The sequence below is a fragment of the Myodes glareolus genome, chromosome 6, assembly GCF_982192425.1.
Source record: "Myodes glareolus chromosome 6, mMyoGla1.1, whole genome shotgun sequence".
In the NCBI taxonomy this organism is placed as follows: Eukaryota; Metazoa; Chordata; class Mammalia; order Rodentia; family Cricetidae; genus Myodes; species Myodes glareolus.
In genome coordinates, this window is record NC_142031.1 from 43697771 (window position 1) to 43708156 (window position 10386).

Consider the following 10386-nt stretch of genomic DNA (forward strand, 5'->3'; position numbering starts at 1 on the left):
TGATCAAGACAACTTGTAAAGAAAGAGTTCATTTGTGCTTTCCAAGAATTAGACTTCGTGATGGTAAAAATGAAGCAACAGGCAGAAGACATGGTAGTTCGAACAGAAACTGAGGATTCGCATCTCAAAATGTATATGTGCATGTGTGTGTGCCATGTGAGTGCCATGAATGGAATTATGGCTGGTATGGATGGCTGAGAACTATCATGTGAGTTCATGAAAACAAATATGGGTCCTCTAAAATATCAATAAATGTTCTTAACACTGAGCTGAGTGTCAAGCCAAAATAAATTTCTTTTAAAATATTTGTACTTCATTCTCTTTGCTACTCTGCCTCTCTCCCCCTCATATTCCCCTCTGACCACAGTCTAAACTTCTATATCCTCCTCTCCATTCTCTTCTTTCTTTCCTTCCTCTCCACTCCTTTCCCATGTCCTTTTCTTCCTTTATTCCTTTCCACTTGCCCTGCTTCCTCTTCTTTTCTTTGTTATTATTTTCCTGGGTATTTAGTGATTCCTCTGGATTGCAACCAAGTGTATTTCTACTATGATATCGGTAAAACTTATCTGCTACAAATGTTTTTGATTGTGATTAGAAGCCTGTCATGATAGCATCTAGTCATGTATGGTCTGAGAGCTCAATGTTGGTCCTTTAACTTCTGTGTTGACTTTGTTCTGAGTGATATTTTTACTCTCTTTGATGGTATTTTTGACTGTTGATATGAGCTGAATAATCTCACACCCCACTGCTGAGGCAATTTACTTCCTTATTTGATGACTGCTTTGCATAGTTCCTCACAGGCCATCCCAGAACCTCATATATTTACAAACCATGATATGCTTAGAGAACTGAAGTTGTGCCAGACAGGCAGAGGCATTAAGATGGAGTCACAGACCCAGATATTCATGTTTCTGCTGTTCTTTGTGTCTGGTGAGATATTTAAAAGTATTATGATATATTAAAGCAATTCATTTATAGAGAAATAACTATTCCCTATAGGAAGTTGATAGTATGCAGCCATAATGCCATTAGAAAAATTTTAAATTTCAACATTTGTACCATGAAGTATTTATGTCTATATTTATATAATCATTGATTATCTCTAATTGCAGGTACTTATGGGGATATTGTGATGACCCAGTCTCCCAAATCCCTGCCAGTATCAGTAGAAGAAAAAGCCACCATGAGCTGTAAGTCCAGTCAGAATGTGGGTACAGCTATAGCATGGTATCAACAGAAACCAGGGCAGGCTTCTAAACTCCTGATCTACTCAGCATCCACTCGGTACACTGGGGTACCTGATCGCTTCATAGGCAGTGGATCTGGGACAGATTTCACTCTCACCATCAGTAGTGTTCAGGCTGAAGACCTGGCAGATTATTACTGTCAGCAGCATAACAGCTATCCTCCCACAGTGCTTCAGCCTCCAACAAAAACATCATCTGAGAGTCTCACCAGCTGCCTTCACCACACACAGTCCTGGACCTGCACACTTCCCCCTCTGCATGAGAGGTAGTGTGCCTGACTCGCTGATGAAAATTCACGTAGATAATTAATGAACAGATGACCTTCTAGAGCCTTTCTAATGAAGATCCTTAAAAAAATGAAGTAAAAACATCTGAGTCTGTTTTTACTTTTATATTTTATTTCATCTGTACAAAATCTGTGGGTTGATCATGATAAATTCACTATTGTGTAATTTTGAAACAAAAAAGTTCAACTTGTTTCTTCATGGACTGAAATCAAGAGACTGCCAGACTATACTCCGTCTAATGGATCTGGAAGATAACTGGAGTTTTGCTTTTGACAGACCGTGGAAGTCTCTGTAACTCTTGGTCTCCCAAGAATTTCTCTCAAGTTTTTAGTTAACTGTGTTTTTTTTCACAAATTGACTCATTATATATATTTTGTCATAATGTTGAGTTTCAAAAACAATGCCACATATTTTGACAATATTCAAACCCCCTTTTTCCTTTCTAACTCCCACCTTCCCTATAACTAATCTCCTTCATTCCCATAGTCACTCTTACATTCTTATGTAACATACACATGTTCCCAAAGACATTCTAACGTAAACAGACACACACACACACACACACACACACACACACACACACACACGTGCTTGCACAGATTTAGGTATCTGCCTTATTTAGGGTAATATTTCTGGAAGTGACACCATAACAAGAGCAACTGTTATAAAGGAAAACATTTAGGTGGGGCTGGCTTACAGTTCAGAATTACAGTCCATTATCATCATGGCAGGAAGCAAAACAGCATGCAGACAGACTTGGTGCTAAAGAGGTAGTTGAGAGCTTTATATCTTGAGCAGTAGGCAGTATAAGTGAAATGTTTTCCGCTTCTCTGAAATAAAAGCCCACCTTCTCATTGACTCACTTCCTCCAACAGGGACACATCTGATAAGTGTCAATCATTTAAATACATGAGGCTATGGGGGCAAGTGACCTTCAAACTACCACAGTATTTGTAACAATATAGGATCTAAACATTAAAGAAAACATAATGTTTGATCATGTAGAATATCTAATCCATGCCTCCTGTTCCTGGTACACATCCCTTGATGCTGTCTCCTCTCCTGCTTTATCTAGGTGGAGACTGAGATACTTCTCTCCAATGTTTACTGTGCTAATGTTGAATATAATTTTGCTTCAAGAAAATGAATCGTCTATTCATTCAGTCTTATAATAAATAGTGTTTGACACTTGTTAAGGAACATTTTCTCAGATCAATATACCAAATTAATAGTATTAAGGGGACACCTAGAACTGAATCTTTATTTAGAATATATATGACAATATAAACACCAAATGAAAATGTCAATAATGGAAAACAGTCACTCTCTTTTAGAAAATTAAACTGCTATCAATTTTATGCATGAAAGTAAACATCTGTATTGGGTTCTTGAAATATTTGGCACCTTCATCCAGGGTACAGACAGTAGTGAACTTCGTGTCCTCAGTTCTCACCTGTCTCTTATAGAATGCCATCCAATAGTTTCCTCATGACTATGGGCAAAATTAAGACAGAGTATGGCCTTTCTCAAAGTTAATCAGTTTATATTTGAGTTTTGTGAAAAAAAAGCCACCATTGGCTGTCTGGTTCTTAATACATTTTGGCAGTTGATGGTAGTAAAAAAGGGGTACAGCTGCAACATCTTATATCACACACTAATACTGACAGTAGCCCTTCAGACTGGATAATGGTTAGTTCTATTCAGATAATTACTCTTTTAAATATACCATCCTTCATTATATTTGTAAAATTCTTATACAGAGGAAGTAAGTATCCTTCCCAAAAATAAAAATACAAGATTTATCTAATTTATAGGTCTTAACTCCACATCTTTTGATGTACATATGTAACCTGAAAGAGCCTCAGAAACAAGGAAAGTAAAAATAGCCCATTGAGGTGGAAGAAGTTCTAGAAACAGGGTTAATAGAACAGTTAAAATGGATGGAGTTGAATTTTATGTAAGTAGTGATGGGACAGTAAAACAAAGGGAGAGGTAACAAAAAGGGATAAATAACACTAAAAAATATTTGAATAGTCATAAGTAATCATTAAATGATTAATTGAAAGCATATGTATATTGAATTATTTCTCCTTTTGATGAACAATATCTTGAATTCTTTGTATATTTTGAAGATCAGCTCTCTGTCTGATGTGAGGTGGGTAAATAACTTTTCCTATTCTGTGGGCTGCCACTTTATCTTATTGACCACGTCCTATGGTTTACAAAAGCTTCTCAGTTTCAGGAGGTACCATTTATTAATTGTTTCTCTCAGTGTCTGTGCTACTGGGGTTCTATTTAGGAAGTGTTCTCCTGTGCCAATGCGCTCAAGTGTACTTCTCACTTTCTCTTCTATGAGATTCAGTATGGTTGGTTTTATGTTGAGGTCAAAAGAACTATTAATCCAATAAAAATGGGGTACAGACTTAAACAGAAAAGTCTCAACTGAAGAATCTAAAATAGCTGAAAGACACTTAAGGAAATACTCAACATCCTTGCACAACAGAGAGATGGAAATCAAAACAACTCTGAGTTTCCTTCATACACCTGTAAGAATTACCAAGATCAAAAACACTGATGACAACTTATGCTGGAGCAGTTGTGGGGTAAAGGAAACACAATTATATTGCAGGTGGGAGTGCAAGCTGGTACAGTCCATTTGAATATTAATATGGAAATTTCTCAGAAAACTAGGAAACAACCTTACTCAAGAGCCACTAATAACACTTCTGGGTATATACACAAAGGGTGCTCAATAGTACCACAAGGACATGTGCTCAACTGTGTTCATACCAGCATTTTTTGTCATAGCCAAAATCTGGAAATAGACTAAATGCCCCTCGACCGAATTATAGATAAGAAAAAGATGAGACGTTTGCAGAATGGAGTACTACATACCAAAGAAAATTAATGACACTTAGAAATTTTCAGGCACATGGATGGATCCAGAAAACATCAAATTGAGTGAGATAACCCAGACCCAGATAGACAATTATCATATGTATTCACTCCTAAGTGGATTTTCAACATAAGGCAAAGAAAACAAACATACAAATCACAATCCCAGAGAACCAAGAAAACAATGAGGACCCTAAGAGGGACATACATGGATCTAATCTACATGGGAAGTAGTAAAAGACAAGATCTTAGTGAATTGGGAACTTGAGAACTATGGGAGAGAGTTGAATGATAGAGGAGTGGAAGGGAGGGAAGTAGAGAAAAATGAATAGCTCAATAAAATCAATTTTTAAAAAAAGGAAAAAATTGCAGCACTTGGGATGCAGAGGCAGATGGATCCCTGTGAGTTTGAGTCCAGCCTGGTCTACAGAGAGACTTCTTGGAAAACCAGGATTGTTACACAGAGATAACATATCTTGAAAAAAAAAACGAGAAGAAAATTAATGAAAAACTAAGTCATGAATTTGAGAGCGAGCTAGAAGGGATGTCTGGAATGATCAGAGGGAGGAATGAGAAGGGGTACATGATGTAAGTATATTATAATCTCAAAATAAAGGAAATTCTAAAGTTCAATTTTATTAGCCTTTCAAAAATATCTGAGTTTATTTTCTTTTGAGAGAACTGTGGTACTGAGCAAAGATAGAGTCTAACTTACCTCCTCCTTTACCTTTTCAAACCTTAAAAAATTTAAAGGCTTCTCAAGTGTCATGAGTTATGGTGGAGATGGTTAGATGGGTTGGCAGAACTAGCTCACCTGTTATAACAGTTAGTAATAGTTTCTAAGCAGCAGAAACTGGAACTCACCTCCAAACATGTAACAAAACAGATCCATATGCTTTCATCCAGTTAAATCAAGTCTTGCTTGAGGCAGCAGTTCTGAGCCTCCCAAGCCAGAACATATACAATCTATATGCATCCGAAAGGGAAGAAATGGTTCTGGAGGTACTAACTAAACCAGAGTGAATACCCATCAGGTATTTAGGCAAGGAACTGGACTTAAGATGACCTCATGCCTCAAAGCCATGGTTCTCCTGATTCTGAAAAAAAAAAAACACATTTTAGTCCTGGGAAGTTTGATGACAGTATGTGTTCCACCACCACCACTACAATGTGTCAGAATCCATTATTGAAGGGGTTCTATGGTAAGCCAAAAATTGCCTTCTTAAATATCAGGCATGATTATAAAAATGTCCTGCAGTTCACCTTATGACTGGTCCGTTCTTGAACCCAACCACATTCCTCTTAGAACTTATGGGAGTCCTGAAACAGGACTTCTATTAAATTGAATTACAAATCTATGCAGTCAGAGAAGACCACAAAGAGATCCCACGAAATAATCCAGATAGGATATCTTTCACAGATGGGAATGTTTTTATGAAACATAAAATCTTCAGAAATAAATATGCAGTAGTCAACCTAAATGAAACAATGAAAAGTTCATTCTCCTCCTCGGACACACAGCTCACCTGGAAGGGCTCTGACGAGAGCATCAAAGCTGAATAAGAAGAAAATCAGTGCTTAACCATCTCTGAGCATACATTTTGGTCCTCCATATTCATTTGTAAGTAGGGCTTCCTATAGTTAATGGGTGTCCTATAAAATGTTAACTAGGGGTGACCATGTTACTGACCTCCACCTTATTTTCTGGAGAAATGACAGTGATACATTGCAATTGTCATCAAATGTGTTTAAGTGAAAAAAATGGAAGGAAATCAGTAGATATCACAGTCAAGTTAACTGTCTAAAGGTTTCCTATTACTGATGTAACTAAAGCTCCTTTAGTGTTCGAGTACTGCTATAAGATATAAGGTATTAGCACCCCTAGAAGAAATGGATGCTTTCTCTTTTTTTAAATCATTCATCAACTTTATTATATCTCTCTTCTCTTATACCTTGATGTTCAAAATCTTTTTGTCTTCAACAGTGATTAGTTATGGAGTAGAGGGCTTATACTGGAGCAAAAGGAGATCAAAGGAGAGAGATGAACATCTTTTAAACAGATCTCTACAACAAATTTGGAAGAAAATATGTCTTAAAGAAAATCTTGTATCTTTTACAAAAGTTTTGCATTATTCAGGTGTTGTACATTTTTCTATTTTTCTTAAATTGAAAAATATTTCCTATGGCAAATTAAATGGCATGGGCATGCTAGGATAAATAAAGCAAGTTTTGGTTTGCAAAGAATAGGGGGAAAAAATCAACAATCAGAAGTCAGGAGTGAGATGGATAAGAATGAATACTAACCGCCCCCTTCTCCCCACCTCCTACTCACACTCCAGCTAACAAACCTGAGTCATTGAAGTTGAAAGAAGAATTCATCTCCGAATATAGATACAAGTTTAAATCACTAGGCAAGGTTCTACTGTGGCTTTTGAGAATAATACCATCTCTTAAAATAACTGTGTTTTCAGTCACGACCTTCAGTGTGTCTGTGAGTTTGTGATGATGAATAGTGAATGGTGGATGGCATGCCACAAAATGCAGCCCCTTAATTGCTTCAAGAGAAATCACATAGCATTTTCAGTCCTTCTGTTTGTGCCAATACTTGGAAAGGATCACTGAGTTTGGATCTATGTAGAGATACCAGACTGAATCAGAGATGAAAATTTCCATTTGAGCCTGCTACTCAGTCTTTCATGAAACAGTTTGGTGAAGTAAAGGGTAGAGAGCACAGTGCATAATGAGAATGTGCACAGACTTTGGCATTTGATGTAAGTAGGTTTGAATTGTGAAGATATTGTTTAATAGCTATGTGGCCAAAGACAAAACTGCTAAGCCTTTTGATTACAGTCTATGCAAAACAAGTATTATTATCTCTCATGAGGTTGTTGTAAGGCATTAACGTGTTAATATATGCAAATTATTGTACACAGTAAGTACATAAGAGAGGAAGGCTGCCCTTGGATCTATTATAGTCCACTGTGGAAATATATTGAATAAAATTAAACAGAAAATATCTTAAGAATAGAAAAAATTGACAAGCACAAAAAGGCATTTAGTTCCCTAAATAGTTGCCTAAACCTTCCCACGGGGTAGGGAACCCTGACTGCTTTTAGGTCTAGAGAGAAAGGGGAAGGTGGGGAGGGGGGAGAAGGGAGGCTGGGAGGAGGTGGAAATTCTTAATAAATAAATTAAAAAAGTAAAATAAAGTAAAAATTATACTGTTACAGTTTAAGAAAAACAGTTGCCTAAATAGATGTTCACTAGAGACAAACATTGCTAATATGTGGTACAGTAGAATGCAAACCACCACTGTTATGAACAGATAAAGAAATAAATTAAGTGAATAAGTTATCAAAAGTACACAGTAACTACAAATAAATGGGCGGTAAACTTTGGGACTCCAATTTTCAAAACAAACCTAGATACAATGGACATAGAAGGCCAGATATGTCCTGAAACAATAGCAGAGGGTAATTTCAGCATGCAACTCATTTTTAGACTCAAAGTGAATTCCACAAGAGAAATGTTAGAATTAAATTACATGAGAAATGAATGAGCACAAAGTAATTCTGAACAATAGCCCATCTATCATGTATACATGAATTTCAAACATTCTTCTTTGCAAACTACCAGACTTCTTTTTTTTAAATTTTATTTATTTATTAAAAATTTCCAACTCCTCCCCTCCTCCCATTTCCCTCCCACTGTCCCCTCCACTTCCCTTTTTAGTACTAAGAGAAGTCAGGGCATCCTGCCCTGTGGGAAGTCCAAGGCCCTCCCCCCTCCATCCAGGTCTGGGAAGATGTGCATCCAAACAGACTAGGCTCCCAACAAAACAGTACATGCAGTAGATTTAAAACCCAATGCCATTATCATTGGATTCTCAGTCAGCCCTCATTGTCAGCCACATTCAGAGAGTCCGGACTGACCACATGCTCGTTCAGTCCCAGTCCAGCTGGCCTTGGTGAGTTCCCATTAGATCAGTCCCACCATCTCAGTGGTTGGACACACCCCTCGCGGTCCTGGCATCCTTTCTCGAGTTCTCCCTCCATCTGCTCTTCATCTGGACCTTGGGAGCTCAGTCCAGTGCTCCAATGTGGTTCTCTGTCTCTATCTCCATTCATCCCCAGATGAAGGTTCTATGATGATATACAAGATATTCATCAGTGTGGCTATGGGATAAGGCCAGTTCAGGCACCCTCGCCTCTGCTGCCTAAGGACCTAACTGGGGACATCTCCTTGGACACCTGGGAACCGCTCTAGAGCCAAGTCTCTTGTCAATCCTAAAATGGCTCCCTTAATTAAGATATCTTCTTCCAAGCTCCCATATAAAACCTTCCTCCTTCTCAACCATCCCATTACCACAAGCTTTCCCCAATCCTCCCCTTCTTCTTTCTCTCTCCCCTTCTCCCCTTTCCCCAATCTCACCGCACCCCCCATGCTCTCCATTTTTGGCTGGCGATCTTGTCTCTTTCCAATATCCAGGAGGATAAATATGTTTTTCTTTAGGTTCACCTTCTTATTCAGCCTCTCTAGGATCATGAATTATAGGCTCAATGTCCTTTATTTATGGCTAGAATTCACTTATGAGTGAGTACATACCATATTCATCTTTTTGGGTATGGGTTATCTCCCTCATTTAAGTGTTTTCTATTGCCATCCATTTACATGCAAAATTCAAGATGTCATTGTTTTTTACCGCTGAGTAGAACTCTAAAGTGTATATGTGCCATACCTTCTTATTCATTCTTTTATTGAGGTGCACCTTGGTTGTTTCCAGGTTCTGGCTATTACAAATAGTGCTGCTATGAACATAGTTGAACAAATTCTTTTGTAGTATGATTGGGCGTCTCTTCGGTATATTCTCAAGAGTGAAATTGCTGGATCTTGAGGTAGGTTGACTCCCAGTTTCCTGAAAAATTGCCACACTGATTTCCACAGTGGTTACACAAGTTTGCATTCCCACCAACAGTGGATGAGTGTTCCTCTTACTCCACATCTCCAGCATAGGCTATCATTGGTGTTTTTGATTTTAGCCATTCTGACAGGTGTAAGATGGTATCTCAAAGTTGTTTTGATTTGCATTTCCCTGATTGCTAAGGAGGTTGAGCATGACCTTAAGTGTCTTTTGGCCATTTGAACTTCTTCTGTTAAGAATTCTCTGTTCAGTTCAGTACCCCGTTTTTTAATCAGGTTAATTGGAGATTTAATGACTAGTTTCTTGAGTTCTTCATATATTTTGGAGATCAGACCTTTGTCTGACGCGGGGCTGGTGAAGATCTTCTCCCAATCAGTATGCTGCCTTTTGTCTTAATGACAATGTCCTTTGCTTTACAGAAGCTTCTCAGTTTCAGGAGGTCCCATTTATTCATTGTTGCTCTTATTGTCTGTGCTACTTGGGTTCTACTCAGGAAGTGGTCTTTGTGCCCATGTCTTGCAAAATACTTCCCACTTTCTCTTCTATCAGGTTTAGTGTTGTCAGATTTATATTGAGGTCTTTAACCCATCTGGACTTGAGTTTTGTGCATGATGATAGATATGGATCTATTTTCATTCTTCTACAGGTTGACATCCAGTTATGCCAGCACCATTTGTTGAAGATGCTTTATTTTTTTCATTGTATAATTTTAGCTCCTTTGTTGAAAATCAGGTGTTCATATGTTTGTGGATTAATAGCCTTCATTCTAAGACATAATGTAAGTCTTAACAAGAATAAAAGAATCTAAATTAAACTAGAAACCAGTACAGGGAGAAATTATAGGACCTAATGAGTTTGAAACTGCCCAGTAACCTTGTAAATTACTAATGATTTACTGAAGAAATTAGTGAAAGAAATAAACAATTTTTAGGATCAAATGAAAATGACAGCACAGCTTCCCAGCATCTTTGGGAGGCAGCCATGTGATGCTGAGATAAAAGCTTATGCCTGTGAGTGGCTACATTCAAAAACCAGA

At 37.7% G+C, this 10386-nt stretch overlaps 1 gene segment (V, D, J or C); it reads left to right on the forward strand.

Annotated features, from left to right (window-relative positions):
- Positions 1–841: 841 nt before the first annotated feature.
- Positions 842–1531, forward strand: LOC148121766 (immunoglobulin kappa variable 3-15-like). The segment is given in 2 exon segments: positions 842–930; positions 1113–1531. Coding segments are annotated over 2 exon segments (453 nt in total).
- Positions 1532–10386: the final 8855 nt, after the last annotated feature.